The sequence below is a fragment of the Manduca sexta genome, unplaced genomic scaffold (assembly GCF_014839805.1).
Source record: "Manduca sexta isolate Smith_Timp_Sample1 unplaced genomic scaffold, JHU_Msex_v1.0 HiC_scaffold_2625, whole genome shotgun sequence".
Classification (NCBI taxonomy): Eukaryota; Metazoa; Arthropoda; class Insecta; order Lepidoptera; family Sphingidae; genus Manduca; species Manduca sexta.
The window spans coordinates 1-21543 of record NW_023593608.1 but is presented as its reverse complement, the minus strand read 5'-3'; the positions used below and the strand labels follow the sequence as shown (position 1 = coordinate 21543).

Here is a 21543-nt window from a genome sequence, read left to right as displayed (position 1 = left end):
ATTTACGTAACATTGGTTTTTCTATTTTAATAATTAAATGGAAATTAAAATCCCCTAAAGTCGGTAACCCTTTTTCGTTTATAATTTACGGGGAATCTCTTGATTGTATTGAACGTCATTTTTATTTTGTTCTCGCAAGTTGGCAACCCTTTTATTTAAGTTGTATGGGGAATACCTCGACTGTACTTTGCGTCATTTTTATCTTGTTTTTGTTGTCAATATTGGTTAGTATTTTTACGGTTGATTTTATTTTACATTTTTTTTGTTGATAATGCAGTTTTATGTGAAGTAAACTGTTTGATTTCAGATACATTTTCGTTTCTAAATGCATTGGTTAGATAAAAGTTATTTTATTTAAAGAGTTTATTAGTAAAAAAAAATGCTTAAAAGGAGAATGCATGAGAGTAATAATGGTGGATGAAGCCAAAATGTATGCAAAGACAAAGCCAAGTCAGCAAAACTGCGTAATTAAATGTAAGATTAGTAATAAAAGTTTTTGGCACAAAGGACATGTCCGCTTTTTTGTATGGGCGCTGGTTCTTTATATCGAACAAATTCCCAACCTCAAAGTTATTGGAAAATAAAGTGAGGAAGAATATGGAGCTTGGAATCATTAAAAGACAAATTTTAGACCATTACATTTTTTTTTATTCTTGGAATGGCAAAGCTGCAACTGACGGTAAGCACGATGGCGTCCAGGTAAAGTATCGAATTGTAACAGATGGCTATCTCATGCCATTCGACATCATTATGTCGGCCTACTGATGCTTCGTCACGCTACGGCGGAAGAACTCAGGATTATAGGAAGGAAACTTGTGCCCCGGAAAACTATTCCAAAGCTTGGTGGTGCCAACGGCAGTGCGTTTCAATGTAGCAACATTTGTATTTGTATTTCGAAGCGTTTAAGTATTATTTTTAAGTAAAATATAATTACAAAAACTTATAAATGGAGGTCTTTAAAAATTTATGGTTTATTTCAATTTGCTTGTATTTAAGAGTTCTATCCAAATATATATAAACTAGTTTTTGCCCGCGCCTTCGCCCCCGTGAAAAAGTATTTCTAGGATAAAGTTTTCCGTTACAATGTCACGCTATGTATTTTCCCGGGATAGAAAGCCTATGTTCTTTCCAGGTTCTCAAATTATCTCCATACCATATTTCATCTAAATCTGTAAAATGTGACCAAATTACAGAAACAAACAGGTCGAAAATGGCTTTACTTAATACTTGAACGGCCACTAAACTAGGCTATAAAAATGTGTGAATACGTATTTATAAACTAGCAGACCATATCCCAGGCTAAACATACATATAAGCTATTTCTTATCATACGAACATCCTGTGTGAGACTTTTATATAGTAAATTCACAGATGGTCTTATGTTTAATAGTTAAGTAAAAAAAAATCAACATACCTGTGCTGACTTTAACCGCCTTCAAGAAATATTTTGGCGTCAAATATCCTTTTAGGTCACCAGCAGTGAGTATTACTCCATTCTCTGATTCATAAAACTTTAATCCATCAGCCAGGGCTTTAGGGAGATCAATGTAGATGTACACCTGTGCGCTTTCTCTCAAGCCACTGATCACAGCGCTGTCGCCGATAGTGCCTTTAGCCAGGTGTATGTGTTGCCGGCGCATGCGATGCAGGCCACTGACTTTAATCGTTGGCCAACATTTTAAATATGTTCCATGAATTACTGTGCTGTATATGGGCTGGAATTGTATATAAATTAAGTAAAGTTACCATTCAAAATGTGTCAACGGTATATGCAAATAATGCCATTAAGTGTTATGCTATTTATATTATATATATTTTTTTTCATATTAAACACAAATTTACATTGAGGATAATGTAAATAAAATATTCCAATGCTTAATGTATGTCTACAAAAATTGTGCTGAGAAAAGCATAATAAGTGTTTGGCCAGTTGTTTTGTATTTAAGTGAATTTTGCTGATTTAAGAGAAACAGAACCTATTGTTTGATTATTAGTGTGATATTTAATACCATCACAAGTCACCATCACAATAAATAAGTGTAGTTTTCATCACTCTTACCTGCAGTATAGGAATTAGTTCGCATCAGATACTGTTAGAGTATGGCCCTGGTTGGCTTTAATTTCCAATGCATGCGTATTTGAATTGACTCTTAATTTGAACCTCTGTTTATCATTGCTGGCAACCACCCTCTCAATAACCAACTGATTGTACTTCCCTCGGAAATTCTTGTGCTGCAATATTTGATTAACTTCTATGTATCCTTCAGGACTGAAAAAAGATAGTTATAAGTGTTTAAAAACTGAAAAATAAATACTCTATCATCCATATTCAATTCAGGATATTATAGTAAATGATCATTTGTCTTAATACAAGAACATTATGCAGGTCTAGCTTGTGCTAGTAGCATTGTCTGCGTGAAAAGGCTTATCTGGGACAAAAGTCATGCTATGTTTTTGGGATAAAAATAGCCTATGTGCTATTCTAGATAATGAATTTCAATGGCTCCCATGCATTAGGTTGAAAATCAAGAAACATTATTTTATCAGGACTCTTTTTAATGAACATTATTGATTTGATAAATATAAAAAAAATCCTTAATGTCTCTCAATTATTGATAGATTTTTGACAACATAGGTAACAAACTTTTTCTGAAAAAAAAAACATCCTAATAATACTAGATAGTTACCAATGTATAACCAAAACATTCGCGGGAAAAAACAACGCGGCCTTTTTTCCGCAAATGCATACTCATACTCGAATACGAGTAGCCTATACTTTAGGTAAGTTGAAATTCAGCACGGGTATATTTCACTGTATCATAATAAGAATAACATATTTTAGATGTTGTACTACTAGTTATCCGAGAATGTAGTTTTATGCAAAGTTGCTAGCTTTCTTACCACGGTAAACCAATGACTACACAGCATTAGATGATAAACAGTCTGTCAAAATTTATAAACACGAATAAAGCCTTCCAATCGGCGCCAAAATTAGGCGCGTCTTCACAATTACTTGTATTAGTATTTTCATATTACAGAAATTAATATTAATTAAACAAATACCAAAACGGTTTCTATTTACATATACATACATAGGTGTGTCACTTTCATTTGTAATGAATGACTCGTTCGACTTTCGTTCATAACCTATTTTTAAAGTTTAGTGGAGCGATGACAATAATAATTTACATTTCTAAATATTTATGGAGGATAGGATTAAGAAAACTGTAATCTAATACACTTATACCAAATATTTTATTAAAAAATATTTTTCGCTCCAATCATCGCTAGCGAACCACGTAGCATTATTTGCGTACCTTATTCGTAAGCCTTCTTTAACGGCCCCGTGTCGCAGGAGCCAAGACAAAGATTTACTCAAACTAACGTCCTTATTACACCTGAAAAAGCTTATTTCTTTAGAATATTAAACATCGTCGAAACTATCACTTGAGACACTGCGTACGTACATCTACCACAAAAATAAACTCAACTTGTGTTGCTATAAACATAACTTCGATTTGGACACCTCAAAATAGTTTTGTGTTATCGAATACTGATTTTAGGTGGGCAATGGGTGATTTTGTTAAAATGATACAAAACAAAGAAGATTACGGTCACAAAATGCAAGGGCCGTTATTTCCCCGTCGAAAGCGTAACTTTTTCGTTTTTGTTTTTTAAGGTTTATTCTTTTGTAAACGTACACTAAGGAAATCTAAGGTATACAGCTTTGTTTTATGAATGTGCGTGCGTACGTGCTTCATAAAATTACTTTACAGAAATAGCATGAATGATATAACATTCAAACATTTGCGAAAGGTCGCAACGGCAAAATAGACCCATGAGGTTAGTAAACATATTATATTAATTGATTAATTCCATAGTAAGTAAATAATGGAAAATATTAAGGCTATGTCTAGACTATGACACTATGTCGTATCCCAGTGCCGCACTAACTGCCGCGCCGGCTTCAATACATGACTGACACATTACAAACAGTTTTAAAAATGCTTACTTTTGGTGGTTAACTGTATTTTTGTAAACTAAAATAGATAAGAATACCTTAGGGACCCGTTGCTTGATCTATGTATCAGAGGGTCGTATATACTATCATCAATGTATTTAGTTTTTACAAAATTCGAACATAGGGTTTCTAAAAATATTATCATAATAATCTATGAAAAAATATTTAAATTGCTTTACGTAGAACTAGGAAAGGCAAGAATAATAGTTGAAAATACTCTCAATGCAAAAGTAAATCGCTCCGGCGCGGCGTCGCGTCGGGCGCATACTGCACTTTAATAGAGTTACAGGTGCTATCTTACCTTGATTGCAGATTAAATTTAATTAAGTAAATTTATTATAAAATAAATAATAAATTTAATTTAACTACAATCACCCATAATTTGAGTATATTACAATTCTTATAGGTATGTTAGTAACTCATACAACGGACGATTCACTGATCCACCAGTTTGTGCAGCTCAAACCAGCGTCTTGTAGAATCACTCATGTAGTCATTGCCTACAAGGGCTAAAATATTATTGGTTGCACGGCAGACTTGGCGGATCAGCAATGTCACTCCCTTTTGCATAATCGCACTAAAGAGCATAAAGCTTCATTAAAACAGTTACCGAACAACAAAGAAACTGTTATTGAAAATAGGTGTAATCATTACTGTCGAATTGTGATAGTAAACTAGTAATGAAAAATATGGTATTTAAAACTAGACTTTAGTTGAGTGAGAAAGCTGCTTGGTACTATTATTTATATATGGAGATCTATGTATGGAGATGGACTTGTCTCTATTAAATTAGGAATGCTATTCCCTTCAATGTTATTTTGTGAAGTTGCTATTATATTATTATTTTAACTTTTGTATTATTGATTGATTTTTATTAATCTAGCTCATGATTCTAATAAAATTACTAGGCCTACATGCTTCTACATGTAACTTTTATTTTGAACATTTGTGGTTGGAAGGTTCGAAGTTGGAATCAACCCGTTGATAATTTATGAAAATATTATGATGTAATGTATGCTAAATGTATTCCGAAAATAATAGAATAATATTAATTATTATTAATAAAATTATGTATGTACTTATTTTTGGAAAATATGAAAAAGCAAATTGAAGTTTGAACTGATATAAACCATAAACAAGACGAAGAGCGTGAGTTGTTTCAGCCATAAACAATTCGGAGGTATAAGTAATTTGTCTTTAAGTTGTAATATGTTGTTGATATTATAGTCCTTATGTCTGAACAATAGGGTATGAATTCAAATAGTGAAAGAATGCTTTAACAACAGTTTTGTTTTACCCACTGTACAAAAATCAATGATTTTGGCGTATCACAGACAATAAGGCATAGAGCTAGGTCAGCTGACTTAATTTTTATCATTGGTCTTGTGATAAGTTGTGATATTCCGCCATTCTCGGTTCGTCTCATCCATCTTTCTCGTCTCGTGAGTTCATTTTTATATTTTCTAATAAGAATTCGCTGACTATTTATTCTGTATTGTTGGTGTATGTGTTTCATCACCGTGAACGCGTTATAATTTTGGTTTATTTTCGGTAAGATTGTTGCTGATTCTGCCTTCTTCGTTCTAACTTCGTTGCCATGTAATGTCATTAGAATTTGCAGATTTTAGGTAATTTTCATCTTAAAATTTGCATGGATAGTGCATAAAATGTGTATATGTATTAACTTATATAATTATTAGTAGATATTTCTTGTTTTCTCTTAGTATTCATTCACCTTACGCCCATTTTATCATGTGACCGAAAAAACACTCCTTTTCATAGAATAAATCATGAAAGGACGTTGATTTGAGTTCCCGAGGATTATTCTTGGGTAATATATTATTCTGCAGTATAGTTCCGTAAGATATCTTCATTTGACTTGTAATTAGAACAATGGACTATACTTACTAACTATAAATAATGTAGGGTCTTATAAGACGTAATTGGCACCTAACCGGCAGATGAATTTACTTTTTCGTATCTGCGTAATCATGTGACTATAGATATGAAGTTTTTGATATATTTTAATTATGCACTGTGAGCTGCTGATCATGGACCACCCTACCTTCCCTTTAGAAGAATATTTTAATGAATACATTATAAAATTCTAGCCAACATTGTAAATTATCTTATTATTTTACACAAAATACTCGCTCAAGATTTTCATAAGCAAAAATCATGGAAAGAATATTACTGTCAATAGAGCCTAAGTTAGGAATTCTCCAATAGGAAAACATTTTTAAATATTAATATAGATATTACCAAAATCTAACCAAAGACAAATCCTATGTGAAAACTAAATTTAAGTTACTATGCCCAAAGTAAAAAATACACAACAATAAGAACATTTATTAATGGATCTTGACATACTGCACATAGGTCAGTTTTGGACTTTAAGACAATTATAAGTATATGTTTGTATCATCTAAAATATTGTCATGAAGGAAAATTGGTTTTTGCATTTACTTAATGCATGCATGAAATATATTTTTTATTATTTGTTCTGCTAAGTGTGCCGCTAACAAGACCTGAAATGGTTTCCATAGTCTCTGGATGCCTTTAACACTAGTGGCATCAATTCCATGTTTGCATTAAAAAAAATATAAGTAAATAAATTTGACAGTGAAGGAAAACATTGTGAGGAAACCTGCACAGCTGAGAAGTTCTCTATAGGAATTTCGAAGGTGTGTGAAATCTACCAATCCGCACTAGGCCAGCGTGGTGGACTAAGGCCTAATCCCTCTCATTAGTAGAGGAGGCCCATGCTCAGCAGTGGGCAAGTATATAATACAGGGCTGTTATTATTACTATTAAATAAATTTGGAAGCTGGATTATGTTATATTTGTTTGTTTCATCGGAATTGAGAGCATCAAACATTTTTATGTGGATATAAATAACTAGAATGTTGTCTCTATAAAACAGAGAAACATATTTTCCATAATAAATATAACTTATAGGAGTGTTGAAAACAGCCCGCTCAAAAAAAGTTCATGATGGATTAAAAATGCCCATTGGACAAAAAATTTGTAAAAAAAATACATTATAATGAAACCAAAGATATAATATCTTCTTACCTCCTAGTAGCAATAATGAATTGTTTATAGTGTTTTATTATTTTGTTTTGTTTAAATAAATTGAGAGTATTGACGCAAATATAAATTATTGTTAATTGTGTTATATTGTCAAAATGTAGGGCCATGGTTTTTGATTACAACAATAAAGTGAAATTATGTTGATTTTTTAATGCTTCTATGAGCCATAAATTTAACACTACACATTGAATCGAAAATTACATATCACATAAAAATATTGCCATCAAAATAATCAGTGGCCTAAAATATAACAAAAATATGTTAAAGACCTCAATATATCATAAAAAATCATAGATATTGTAAATTTCTCCATTCACTGTGACATTGATTGATAATAGTTATCAGCTGATAATGTAGTCAGCTGATCTACAGCCTCTGTGGCTTCAGTCGCGTGTGCGCGCTGCTGGATAAAGTGTAGGTAGGTTATGTAACCAGACAGTGCATAAAACTATAGAAAGTTTTGTTTTTGTGTGGAATATTTCAATTTTTTTTTTGTGATTTGTGGGTAATTGTTGTGTTAATCTACATGTTAATAAAATTATTTTTCATTGTGTAGTGAAAGTATATCATATTAATTTGTTATAATACATGAAAAAAAATATTTTAAAAACCTGTGTAGTGTCTTGTCCATAATGAATATTTTATAAAATATATCTTAACTCTTTATAAAAGGTCCCAAAATACACCAAAATTTTACAGCAAACGTTAATAATATTTCTGAACTGTTCTTATTAAGGTTTGTAATTATGCAATGAAATAACAGATAATAAATGAAGGCATGAACATGGCACAAATTGGCAGTATCAGAAACAATATTACCAGCAGTCTGATGGATTCGTTATTGGATACTAATGATCATACGTATTTCACAGAACAGGACACACAGATAGTACAAAATGGCGAGCAAAGGCGGTTTGAAGACGATCGCCAATGAGGAGAATGAGGAGAGGTTCGGATACGTGTTCGCCGTGTCCGGTCCTGGTACGTAACAGCTCTTAATTATATTTGAATCTTATTATGTTGTTAATAAAAGACAATGGCTTGGTTCTTTAATACATATATCATAAGGTCCTTATTCCTATATTGAGTAATTAAAATCCAATATTGACCTTTCGTTATACCAATGTGTGGTGTTTGTGGTGCAGTCGTAACAGCGGAGAAGATGTCCGGATCCGCTATGTACGAGCTGGTGCGCGTCGGTTACAACGAGCTGGTGGGAGAAATCATCCGTCTTGAGGGTGACATGGCCACCATCCAGGTAAACACCATGACTTTGCTGTTTATTTTGTGAAACCCACATTTTTTTATTATTACTTATTAAGTGCTATTTGATGAAGTAACTATGTGGTTTCCTTTAGTAACACAATGTCAATACAAACTTGTATAACGTCAAAATATAGGACATTCTAAAGGTTGTGTTCCTTGGGTATGCTGTGCAATGTACATAGATATCATGTATTTTTGCTTTCGGGCAAAACATAGGTATGGGATGAGAATGAAAATATTTTCCCAAATTGAGGGTGTAATTAGGGAGTCTAGAGTATGTTATTTGACATTATAATGACACTAGGTTTACACAATTAACTATTGATGAACAAAGAAGTACAGACTGCATATTCCAATTTGTACATTGAGAAATGTCTATTCTAAATAAAGTCTATCCTAATTGTTTAGTTCCAGTATATTTTTACATAGTTTATTTAAGGTGCATCACAGGCTATAACCATTGCTTTTCTCCAGGTATACGAGGAGACCTCAGGTGTCACAGTCGGTGACCCTGTGCTGCGTGACCGGCAAGCCCTTGTCCGTGGAACTCGGCCCCGGTATCCTGGGCTCCATCTTTGACGGTATCCAGCGTCCACTGAAGGACATCAACGAGCTCACACAGTCCATCTACATCCCCAAGGGTGTGAACGTGCCCTCGCTCGCCAGGGAGGTCGACTGGGAATTCAACCCCCTCAATGTTAAGGTGATTACTACAACCCAGAAAGATAAAAGTAACTTTGGACGTGTTTTGTAACATTTGAATTGTTTTCGAGACTAGTTAAATTTATATTTAAATTTGCAATGAATAAGATCTGATTTGTTTTTTTTTACATTATATAATACAGTACTATGACATATGGTATATCAATGTAACATGTAAAATGAATTCCAAAATGATTATAACAATGTAGTTAAATGTATATGGTGGTGTAGGTCGGCTCCCACATCACCGGCGGAGACCTGTACGGTATCGTGCACGAGAACACGCTCGTGAAGCACAAGATGTTGATGCCGCCGCGCGCCAAGGGTACCGTCACCTACATCGCGCCCGCCGGCAACTACAAAGTCACTGTGAGTATATACAAATCATAATTACTTCTGCTAATATAATTAATTTTATTTATTGTTTACAAATAGAATTATAGAGCCTTAAGGATTAGCTGACATCATAGTTATGTAATTGATCCCGAATACGGGTGAACCTTCTAAAGCTAATTTCAAAGATGTGCAATTTTTATTGGCAAATGATAACAATTGTACTTATATTGTGTATAAATCTTGAGATATAATACGACGTGTACTCCACAGGATGTAGTGTTGGAGACAGAGTTCGACGGCGAGAAGGCGCAGTACACGATGTTGCAGGTGTGGCCCGTGCGTCAGCCCCGTCCCGTCACCGAGAAGCTCCCCGCCAACCACCCGCTGCTCACTGGACAGAGAGTACTCGACTCCCTCTTCCCGTTAGTATTATCATTATATTCCCGAAAAGATCAAATTAAATCTATAGTTTGATATACGACAATGATTATATCCGGCTCGAAGGACCATTTTGGTTAGATTTTACCCTTATGCCATTTAAATATATAAGGACTAAAAGACGATTTAAACACCACCTCTAATATCTCCATAGATTTTTCAGTCTCAGGGGAGATTGCATAATTACTTTAAAAAAATTAAAATTATTATAATCATTTTTATAAACTCAATAATACTAAAATATATTTCAACATTTTTTGTTGTTGTGTAGCTGTGTCCAGGGCGGTACCACTGCCATCCCCGGAGCCTTCGGTTGCGGCAAGACTGTCATCTCACAGGCGCTGTCCAAGTACTCCAACTCTGACGTCATCATCTACGTGGGTTGCGGAGAGCGTGGTACGTAACATATTGTAATGTAGATTACACTACAATGGGGATTATATTGTTTACATTTGATTTATGATGATTTACCTTATCAATAAAGTGACAACATACTTGTGATGTAAAATATTTTAAAATATTAGATCTTGTAGTCTATTGGTAATAGGTAAATAACAAAATATCGTGATTTTAAAACTCAAATAACCTCAGATCCCCTCGAAAGGGAATATTTTAGAGGAAACTACATTGTAAGTGTAATGATCACGCAGGTAACGAGATGTCTGAGGTACTGCGTGACTTCCCTGAGCTGACGGTGGAGATTGAGGGTGTGACGGAGTCCATCATGAAGCGTACCGCCCTCGTCGCCAACACATCCAACATGCCTGTCGCTGCCCGTGAGGCTTCCATCTACACAGGTGTGTACACACTATTTATAACAGCCAATAGAATTTTTAAATGTTGCCATAATTTAATAGGATTTTTTAATTTAGTAGAAATTATCTGGTTTTTGTGTATTGTTAGCATATTTAAAAAAATATAAATTGCTTTGAATTCGATCAATATTCCTTCATTTTTAACACTTAATATACAAGTAATATTTCTCCACCAGGAATCACCCTTTCCGAGTACTTCCGTGACATGGGTTACAACGTGTCCATGATGGCTGACTCGACCTCCCGTTGGGCCGAGGCTCTTCGTGAGATCTCAGGTCGTCTAGCTGAGATGCCTGCCGATTCCGGTTACCCTGCGTACCTGGGAGCCCGTCTGGCCTCCTTCTACGAGCGTGCCGGTAGAGTCAAGTGTCTCGGAAACCCTGACAGGGAAGGTCAGTATCTTTATTTTTTTAACAAGTGAAAAATTGTTTCAAATATATATGTATTTCCAAAATGAGTCAGTTTAAGCTTGGTGCTTAGGTATATAAAATATTGAAATATGTTAAAGTAAAATTTCCTCAAAAATAGTTAGTAATGATTTTGCCATTATGATATTATATTATAAATCAATCAATCAGAATATTGTAATAATTTTTAAAAACACCCTGTATATATTATTTTGGATGGCGGTATATACATTCTCGTGTGTCATGCGCATGCACCGCGCTGTAATATAACCACAGGTATTTCATACACAATATTTTAAATATAAAGTTAGTTGGCAAGCTGTAACGTGCATGTGTGTTCGCAGGTTCGGTGTCCATCGTGGGTGCCGTGTCGCCGCCCGGAGGTGACTTCTCGGACCCCGTGACGGCGGCCACGCTGGGTATCGTGCAGGTGTTCTGGGGTCTCGACAAGAAACTCGCGCAGAGGAAGCACTTCCCCTCCATCAACTGGCTTATCTCTTACAGGTTATATTTGTTTTTATGTTTAATGTCATTATATAACATTGTGTGAAGTCTAAAGATAGAACCGAAACAATTGATATTGAAATATTCAATTGAATTAAATCTTTCGATTTGTTCGAAATGAGAAATGGTAATAAGTTAGCTAAGAATTAAACTCGACTGTTTATATCGTATCTTATCTATTCGGGAGTTAAGTGTATGTTTGTTTTTAGGGGTATATTTAATTGTATTAAAGTTGTTAACCGCTTCATTTTTTTGACAGCAAGTACATGCGTGCTTTGGATGACTTTTATGAGAAGAACTACCCCGAATTCGTGCCCCTTAGGACTAAGGTAAGATATAAATACTATATTCGACACTATATAGTAACGGTTTCGGAACAAAGATTAGAGATTTATTGGACGTTCTTAGGCAATTCATCTAGATAATAAAAGAAAAACTACTTACCAACACCCATTTCAGTTTTGACTAATTTGTTTTCTTACCAGGTTATATCAATTACGTAAAATTTCCAGCAAACTTAAAAACGTCACGTGTTTATTGTAATTGTCCAGGTCAAGGAGATCCTGCAGGAGGAAGAGGACCTGTCAGAAATCGTGCAGCTGGTCGGTAAAGCCTCGCTCGCCGAGACCGACAAGATCACCCTCGAGGTCGCCAAACTGCTTAAGGACGACTTCTTGCAACAGAACAGGTGAATTAGCGTGCCAATAGAATATTTTTGTATCACCCTGTACAGTATACATATTGTTATTAAACACGTATTTATTTGTAATTTTTTGTCGATATTGAATCTTCATTGTCGGAATATCTTTTATCTATTGTTTTGCATCGGATTTTTATATTACTAAATACTAATAAATTGTATGTTTGTGCAGCTACTCGTCATACGATCGATTCTGTCCGTTCTACAAGACCGTGGGAATGCTTAAGAACATCATCTCGTTCTACGACATGTCGCGGCACGCGGTGGAGTCCACGGCCCAGTCCGACAACAAGGTCACGTGGAACGTGATCCGCGACGCCATGGGCAACGTGCTCTACCAACTCTCCTCCATGAAGTTCAAGGTATGGACATTATTACTACAAATATCTCCTAGTATTTATAATGGCTACAAATAAAACCCAATAGCGACTGTAGATATGGAAATGAGTCGGCTCGTTTTAGTGGGTTGTGCCATCGAGTCGCACTCCTGGGACATTAACATCCAGTAAGCAGGGCGAAATAATTGTGGCGTTTAGCTAGGAATCTAATGTGACTACGTGTCACACTGTTTAACATCAGTTGTAATAAAGTACGAAAGTATCTGTTGTGTGATATATATTTTTTTCTGCTCAGGACCCAGTGAAAGACGGCGAGGCCAAGATCAAGGCAGATTTCGACCAGCTGTTGGAGGATATGTCCGCCGCCTTCCGTAACCTCGAGGACTAAGCACAGCCGTACTACAGTACAGTACAGTAGGGAGCGCCCACGAGCCGCGCCGCGACATCCTCCGCAGCCGAGAGGACATCTTTATCGACTTGTTTTCATGTTGTCATTTTTATTATAATTTATTGATTAATATGAGGATATATGTTTTCGTATTCTATTCACGTCCGGAGCGTTTTGAGACAGTTTTTTCGAGTCTGGAGTGTTTTGCATTTTATCGATATTATCGAGTGTCGGGCGTCGTTAAGGCGGTGCTGTTAGCGAGGTATGCGTTATGACACACGCATATATCGTAATAACAGCGTTGTTTAAACGGGTCTGTGCGCAGGCGCAGTTCGTGGGCGGTCGTGTTGTTATAGTAATTATGTAGTGTTAAATATATTACAACATCGATTCCAGAGGATGGTGTCGCGGGCTAGAACTCCGACAGCGCGAAAGCCTACAAAGGGCGTGGCTTGTAAACGGCACAATAAGGCCGACTAACAATTCTCCGTTATTTGAAATAGCAGTTCAAACACAGTCGTCACAGTGGCGGTAGTCCGAATGTTTGGACCTGGGTTGGTGTTTATAAAGTTCGCCCAATCTATTGTAAATATATAACAGGTTCGCTGTTCTAGCCCGCGGGCCGTTACGGCGTTTAGTTGTTTTATGAAATCTATTTATGTACTATATCGATCGGTAAACCGTGATTTATAATCAAATATCCTCTTGCATTCCACGTTGTTGTTAGAAATATAGAATTCAAAACGTTTGTTGTTTTCGAGAGCTTTTTACGCTTAATATGGATGTTCATTCAGTATTAATGTAATGCGTACGAGTACGCAGTAACAATAGTCCGCACTAATATGTCTACTCGCTGTTTGAAATTCTGTGACGTTACGTGTTGAGAAATTATTATAAATAATAATAAAATATTGTAAACATATTGTTGTATTATTTAATTTAAAACGAAAATCAGTCAAAGAAAAAATGATTGCAAGCGCAAGAACAACCCGGACAGCTAGATGATTTTCAAAATATTTCCTCCTCCATGAGTTCAACTACTATAAAATAGGGATTTTTGAAAAAGGTTCATAATTGGGCAATATGTTTAGGACAGAGGTTACTAGTTGATCAGCTACAAAATTAAATGCTCTAAATAGAAAAATAAATACTGTTAATCGAATTTAACTTTATTTTAAACTTTGTAGAGATAAAAACCTATCGCTTGATTTACTTTTAATCAAGTTAAACATCAAGTTTAAGATGATTATTGTATTTTCTACACAAGTAAATCTGGCCAGAAGCTTTTATCTCTACTAAGTTTGTTTCTTTTTCTTATAATGAGCATCTAAATTAATGCTGTTTTTTAATGTTTTATTTACTATGATTATATATATATATTTTTGTTATTAAAATGCTGTTGCAAGATTTATCCGAAAAAGTCGATCCAAAATTATAATCCGTGACTAGAAACGCCAGGATAACAGAATTTCAGACCGATTTTTTTTTATATCGCCAACAGTTAACTTTTGTGGGTCCCTCCTACAATAGAGACAACATGATATTAGCCGAAACACAAAGCCGCTGTCTTACCGTCTAGTCGGGCAGTTATACATTCTCAGAATACACCATTTCTTCGAAGGATTGCACAAAGATGTCAGTTTTTGATATCCGTATTATAAGTGTGCGTGTATGCAAAATTTCATCTCAATCAGTTGAGGATAACTGCTTTAAAAATGAATTGCAAGATTTTACCCGAACATACATACAAATATTGCAAGAGAAATAAAATTTGTAAAAAAAAAAAAACTAAGAGGCACTCAATGTTGCTGGCCAGTAAATTCTGACAGAAGATCAAAGATCAGTCAAACTTTCCATATATTTTATAATTCTCTTTGAGTCAAACTCTCAAAATAATTACATTGTTTTTAGAGAGATCAAGATATTCCGTGTTTTGGAGCCATTGATATTTACAAAATAATAATTTGAAAACAAACCGTTCAACATGGTGCGCCGGCGTGTAGACGAGCCCAACATGAGCGACAACCTGCTACTGGTGAAGGTGGAAGACTTAATCAACATGGCCATGGGGCCGGCTGATGTCAGTACTCTATTAGTACCTATAGATACCAAGAGTACCGTAACTATTCTATACGCCAGGTGTGAGTTGCTATAACAGCTCATAGTGGGTAATTTCTGTGCCCCTCCAAGGTCTAGTTACGGTACTGAATACTAAACAATTACTCATGTCTGGGAGCCATACGTTGGAGTATATTGTGTCAATTTTAATATACTAGAAAGAGAAGATAACACCATTCGCGTACGTCTTGGCTTTGAGGGAAGTTTCCCAATATGAAAATCATTATAAATATCTATGATCAGCAAACACATAAGCTAAGATAGATATCTATCTCAGCTTGTGTGTTTGTTAAAAGTAATTCAAAAACAGCTAAACGGATTTAAATGAAATTAAGCCAACAAATGAAACAGTCCCTGAATTAACACATAGGCTAGTTTTTAACCCGGTAATTTGCTGGTATGAAAATATAAAAAAATATAGATTGTCATTTAGGTGGTGCTACAAATCTGCAATTTTAAAGACTTGTAGAGGAAAAGGCTTTTCGCATAGGTGAAGACATGAGACATGATATAATAATTAATAATATCATTGTTCTGAATGTACTATTCTGTAAGGATACTCGAAGATACTTATTATCTTACTTCATACCATGTTATTTCGGTTCCAGAAAAACGTAGTCAATTTTAAACTAGTGCAAATGGTGCTGCATATCCTAGCGAGGAATTTACGTATGCTCGAAACTCAAGTGGAGATTAGAATAAGCGAAGCGGACGAGCTAAGAGAGCACAAGAGGGAAGAAGAGTCGACAGAGAGCTCTAAGAGTCCCGGCTCGTCGGCGCGCGGGAGGGTCCACATGGAGGGGATTGAGGAACACGAGGAACATGGGGGGAAGAAGGTAGGGTTTAATTTAGAGAGTTTGTCAGAAGATATATAGACGATTTTATTTTATTTTGTGGATAACACGGAATATGTCGCTTTTGAAACCTAGGATTTTACTATAATATGTGCAATTAAATATGCACTTGCTATTGAGTCTTCAACAATGTAATAAGGTGTGGGATTTTTGTTATACGTCATACGGATTTAATTTTGGGACAACTCAGATGTGTTTTAGAATTAATCGAACTCACAAATTTCTGTTTTTTTACTTATTATTAATTTGTTTAATTGAAGATTCTAGGTATTACATACTTAAATATTATTATTTTAAAGGATAAACATAGACACAAGGCAGGAAGAGAATCTTCCAAAGATAAGGAAGAGAGAGCGGCTTCCAAGGAAAGGGAAAAGTCTGCAAAAGAACATGAAAAAGCTGACAAAGCCGCCGCTAAGGAACGTGAGAAGGCAGAAAAAAAGGAACAGAAAGAAAAAGAAAAAGGCCGAAAAAAGCTGCAGCGAAGGCGGAACGGGACGCCGCAAAAGGGACGGTGAGTTTTGTCAAAAACCATATTTGAAAAACAAATACACATATATTTTTTAATTGTTTTAAATTAAATTATCAGTTTATGAACAAAATAAGGTACTTAATCAAAATTTGTGTTATCTAGGAGAACATTGTAACTGTTTACCAAGTGTTTCAAGGTCCTCGTTGTTTTGTCGCCCTCTAACACTTTGACGGCAAAGGAAAAATACGGACATGAAACTCACGTAGATAAAAAAAAATATGATGGCTACCAACCAGTCACTTTATTAGTATAATGGCGATGGACTTGATTTCTTGTATTGAAAAACAAGCTCGTGTCAGCAGTAGGCCAATATAATAATTACTATGTTATTTAAATCGCAGAAAGAAAAGGGAAGAGGCCGTAAAGGATCTGGAACAAGTATTGCTATATCAGGTATTTAGATAATTGAGAATTGTTTATATTTTTTTATAGTTGTAGTAAAATTGCTGAACCTGATTGAATTCTTACAGAACAAGAACGACACAAGGAAAAAGTATTAGTCGGTAAATATAAAACATCGATTAATATCAAATTGAAAATATTATGATAAGTGAAGGCACCGATTTCAAATACTTTCTGATTTTCAGTTGAAAAAGGCCCCACAACAAGAACGGGTGAGTTATATTGACTTATTAAGGAGAAGGTATAAGTCCCGAAGTTATATTGCTAGCATTTGCTCACGATTATGCACGAAATCTTATTGTGCACATTTCTTTGTTGCATCCCATTAAGGAAGCACAGTAGTAGAAGAATAAAAACATGGTATAACTGAAAAAAACCCTTGTGAGCTTTTTGTAACCAGATTCACACACTCGAGTGGGCAGTATCGAGGTGGTGACCGTCTCTCAGTTCGAGCTGCTGGAGTCGGCCGTGAATCATCTGAAGACGTTGACCGGTCCGCTGCCGTCGCCCGAGTTCCCCGACAACAAGAAGCTGATGGAAGACATCGCCAACGGCACGGCTTCCCTCACTGATATCATGCAAGCAATGCAGGTGTGTCTTTTAACCTATAATTTTTTCAATAGTGTTTTTTTAACGTACTTCGGTAAATGGAAGTAAATCATTTGATGTTCAGTGATCTCTTTCGTCCATAAAAACCAACATGCTTATAAGGAGTATATTACCATGAAAATGATTATTATTGTCTTATTGCCTCTGTGGTGTAGTTGTGCGGCGTGCACGGTACAACTATCGTTATGAGGTCTTGGGTTCAAATGCTATTGCTATCGCTTCGTATCACATCAATAGCCAAAATACACAAGGCGAAAAGTGTGTACACTCACACACTGTGTGTGTGTTACACCTCTGCCGACCTCTTCGAGGTTAATGGCGTGAATTGTGTTTATAATATAATTATTATAAAAGTGTTGCTGAACATCTTGGTTGTCATTGTTGCATGTCTAAAAGGTGACAGCGCGAATTAAGGCAGCTGAACAGGCGATCGGGCGCATGGCTGATCTGCTCACGCAACTAGCAGCCGCGGGGGCCATACCTGAGGAGCTGGTGGAAATGGTGGAGGAAGTGAGGGCCGAGGTCGATGAGGTCGCAGCGGCGGCAGGGATGGAAGGCGAAGAGGGCGAGGAAATGGTTGGTTTTATTATTGGATTAAAGATAAAAGCAACAGAACGGGCCGGCATAATTGTGTCGACTAGTAAAGGACGATCTTCTCACGTCGGTCAATACTTTATCTGCACATCATATGCGGGATCACCAGATGCAGGAGATTAATAATAATTATATACATCAATTGACCAAATCAGACCAATCACGAGTGTGCTCAAGACTCACGTCTTGACTACGCTCGTGATTGGTCTAATTCTTGATAAAAAGGGGTACCGAAGAGAGCAGGAAGCAATGGCTGCCAGTGTTGCCGCCAATAGAGGCATGACCATAGACCAACTTTATTAATTATTGTTGTCTATGTGACATGATTCTGTATATTTTCTAGTCGATGAGATCCCGACCGTCTGCTGGTCGAAAATCGGTCGCGATAGAGGCGATGTCGTCTCGTTCGACGGCCAGACGTGACATAGACGCAGGCTCTGTGAAGCACGCTGGCTCCGAAACATCCTCGGCTTCCAAGATGGTTCCCATGCCGCCAGTGTCACACAGGGAAATGGAGTCAGTTGACGTTTTATTTACTTATAGGATAGCCTTAGTACACAGGTTTAAATTAGTGAGAGTGTTAATGTATCTAAAAACTTGTATTGGCAAAATGGAATATTAGAGACACAGTATTATGGTAGGAAAAATAGAAGGAAGAGAAATGTGAAAATATACTAGGAAGGACAAAAAGGATATTAAAGGGTTAATGTTTAACAAATTAAGAATAAGTATATCTCAATAGAAAGAAGAAAAGGGAAACAGGAAAAGAGCTGTAACAAAATTAGGAGGGGCGAAAGCAATAAACAGACATCTATAAATTTCTTTTCAAAATGGACGGAACTTGTACAGTTTTTATTTTATCCCAATAAATTATATTTATAGCGACGCCCTTCATGCTCTGAAAGAAGATCTGAGCAAGGCAATAACTTTAATGACCGGGAAAGCCACTACTGCTGCAGAAAACGCTTCCACTACCGCCAGAGGAGTTGGTGAGTTTACGGATAAATATTCTTAGATTTCCTTTCCAAATTTATTTAGATACTTTATTGAAGAAGAATCGGGAGTGGTAAAATTTTAAAATCTTTACCACTCCTGTCACTTACCATGGCAAATGTAGTTTGCTGTCTTGCCAATCTAAGCTTTTAAAACGTAGTTTTATTGAGTAGGATGGACCTTGACATAATGATTAACTTGGGCTATACTGTAACGCAGTATACACGCTAAAAATGGAGCCAGTTATAATCAAATGTAACTATCAACCTACAAATTATACAAAAAATGTTAATATTTAACGAATTTGTACGGGCAAAGTGACCCCACTGCACTGTATGGTACGTGGAATGGGATCCAATAGAAATTCGAGACGAGTGACGTGAGATGATTGCCCCTCTACAATCGACACCATTATGCCGGCCTGTTGGAATCGGATATACACAGGCTGATCCTTGAACGCGACACACTTCCGTATGTCACTATGGCGGGTTTTAACACCTTGTACCTAATATATCCTACCACCAGTAGACTTTGTTTTAACGACATTTTGCGTTATTAGCTGAGAAGTTAGATGTGGCAGTGAAGTTAAATTCGCGGATCTCCACACTGTACTCCCTTGTCAATGATTATGCTGATCAGTTAAATGGATTCGACACTGGACTTACCACTCAGGTACAGAATACAATTACGATGTGTTATCAGAAATAAATAAATGTAGACCTTTCTATATTGAACTCGTGGTTGAGATTAAATCTGTAGTATTTTGTTCCACAGTTCATTGTATTGGTGTTTATTTCATTATGTACCTATCAAATTCGTATTGTTAATTTGTAAATGTAATATTTATTGTCCTATGTTTTTCCTGAAAATGCATAAAATAAAATAGTAATAATAATCATCTGCTGTACCTTGGAGGCTGTTCATTGTTCGGTTGTCTTGTAAACTCCACTATTATTAAAATGGTTCTAATAATGATTATAGATGACAGGCTTTAAAGACCAGATGAGTCAGATGAGGAGCGAACTGAAGGCTGGTATGGCGCAGCTCAGTCAGGCCGGAGGGAATTCCGAGACTGCTGGTTCGTATTGCTTATAAGAATTTGCATTATTTTTATTTGAAAAGACAAACTAGCAAGTAACTGATATATACGTACCTATAATTTATAATGTAGTATAGAAATATTTATAAAGGAGTCGAGGATAGTGCGACCGGCCTGTTCTCGATCTACCGTCGTCATAAAAATCAGGCTCGTTTTACGTGAGTTTCATTGCACGTCTTCCTACGCAAAATATTTTGAAGATATTATTATATACGCAAGTACTTAACACATTATAAACGGAAACAGAATAGAATATAAAATACCTGCTTTGGAGACCCCATTTTTGCTTTTCATTTTATAAGTTCTTAGTACAAGATATTAGATCCTCATTTTACCACAACTTGTCGAGAATTTATATATTCCTGCTCCAGCCTGACCAATTACATAAAAATCCTCGCCACGGTATGATATGATGATAAACGCCCATAGTTTCTACGGTATGCTATAGTATAGCAATGTTTAATAATATATAATCAATGAAGTTACAAGGCAACGACCAATCCACACTGTCGAACCGATCCCCGAACTATTATGCCATATATTATTGTGAAACTGTATTGTGTTGGGTTTCTCTCCAGCTGTGATGGAGCTGACGGAGAGGTATGACCTGCTGGTGGTGGAGCTGGACGCCGTCCTACACGAACACCAGGCGCTCTCGTCGTTCCAGAAACAGCTCGGCGACGAATTGCACGTGCGTTTATATTTTTTAAACATATATAATGTGATGAGTTCTGATGATGATGTTTAGGAGAATGTTAGACGTCAAAATTAAATTAGATTAGATTTTATCGCGGCTTTTATATTTTAGTAAAAGCGACGATAGCCTAGTTGCAGTAGTGGGCAAGTATATAATACAGGGCTGATATTATTATTATTTATATTTTAATTTTTTCTCTAAGTTTCTTGGTATATTGATAAAATTTAAATAGATATAGTAACTGACTTTTCGGGTGACCAATAGCCCTCCCCCGTGATTATGTAGGCTGCAGTCTTCGAAACGTGGGGAAAAATCATAATATAGAAACCACGATAAAATCCGAAAAATAGTTTTATTTCAAAACCTGAGGACATATTTAGATTTTAGTCCACGATATAATTTGTATTTGTGTAGAGTCTGGTGGAGTGCGTGGAAATGTTGCGCGAGCAGAAAGCCGATCGTGATGAAGTTCAGGACGGGCTGAGAGATAAGGTGAGTTTGGATTAAATATATTTTGGACATTCTGAACGCATATCTCTTATTTTTATAAAAAAACACGTATTGCTCGGGATTAGTATTTGATGCGTTGATAGTCTTGCCTCATATATCATACTAGATTTTGCCTGTGGTCCACGTG

At 35.9% G+C, this 21543-nt stretch overlaps 2 protein-coding genes and 1 long non-coding RNA gene across 4 annotated transcripts; 2 read left to right on the top strand and 1 right to left on the bottom strand.

Moving 5' to 3' along the window:
* Positions 1–592: 592 nt before the first annotated feature.
* Positions 593–3627, bottom strand: LOC119192331. 2 transcript variants are annotated; one of them, XR_005113622.1, is made up of 5 exons: positions 3468–3627; positions 3318–3398; positions 2060–2269; positions 1415–1715; positions 594–777 (listed from the first exon to the last, which is right to left on the bottom strand). It is a non-coding gene; the product is annotated as an uncharacterized LOC119192331 (long non-coding RNA). The 2 variants fall into 2 exon arrangements; XR_005113621.1 differs by having other exon boundaries at positions 593–777; positions 3318–3596.
* A 1685-nt stretch (positions 3628–5312) lies between these two features.
* On the top strand, positions 5313–13930 carry LOC115446150 (V-type proton ATPase catalytic subunit A-like). The gene is given in 15 exon segments (XM_030172710.2): positions 5313–5463; positions 7987–8095; positions 8260–8372; positions 8855–8902; positions 8904–9083; positions 9314–9451; positions 9689–9840; positions 10128–10252; positions 10507–10653; positions 10848–11063; positions 11423–11582; positions 11842–11911; positions 12134–12270; positions 12455–12644; positions 12916–13930. Coding segments are annotated over 14 exon segments (1854 nt in total). The 5' UTR covers positions 5313–5463; positions 7987–8010; the 3' UTR covers positions 13009–13930.
* Positions 13931–14992: 1062 nt separating this feature from the next.
* LOC119192330 lies at positions 14993–21428 on the top strand. The gene is made up of 13 exons (XM_037446147.1): positions 14993–15088; positions 15735–15962; positions 16280–16494; positions 16983–17005; positions 17100–17126; positions 17315–17505; positions 17920–18099; positions 18461–18633; positions 19000–19106; positions 19670–19782; positions 20092–20188; positions 20788–20900; positions 21321–21428. Exons 1-13 carry the CDS (start codon positions 14993–14995, stop codon positions 21411–21413), a joined length of 1656 nt encoding a protein of 551 aa, XP_037302044.1. The 3' UTR covers positions 21414–21428.
* The last annotated feature ends 115 nt before the right edge of the window (positions 21429–21543 follow it).

What these genes read in the sequence shown, in the direction of transcription:
- LOC119192330 (XM_037446147.1), top strand. Translation starts at nt 14,993, where the DNA reads ATGGTGCGCCGGCGTGTAGACGAGCCCAACATGAGCGACAACCTGCTA. An exon ending in ATATCATGCAAGCAATGCAG is followed by an intron (nt 17,506 to 17,919) that starts GTGTGTCTTTTA and finishes CATGTCTAAAAG; the next exon opens with GTGACAGCGCGAATTAAGGC. An exon ending in GTGTCACACAGGGAAATGGA is followed by an intron (nt 18,634 to 18,999) that starts GTCAGTTGACGT and finishes TTATATTTATAG; the next exon opens with CGACGCCCTTCATGCTCTGA.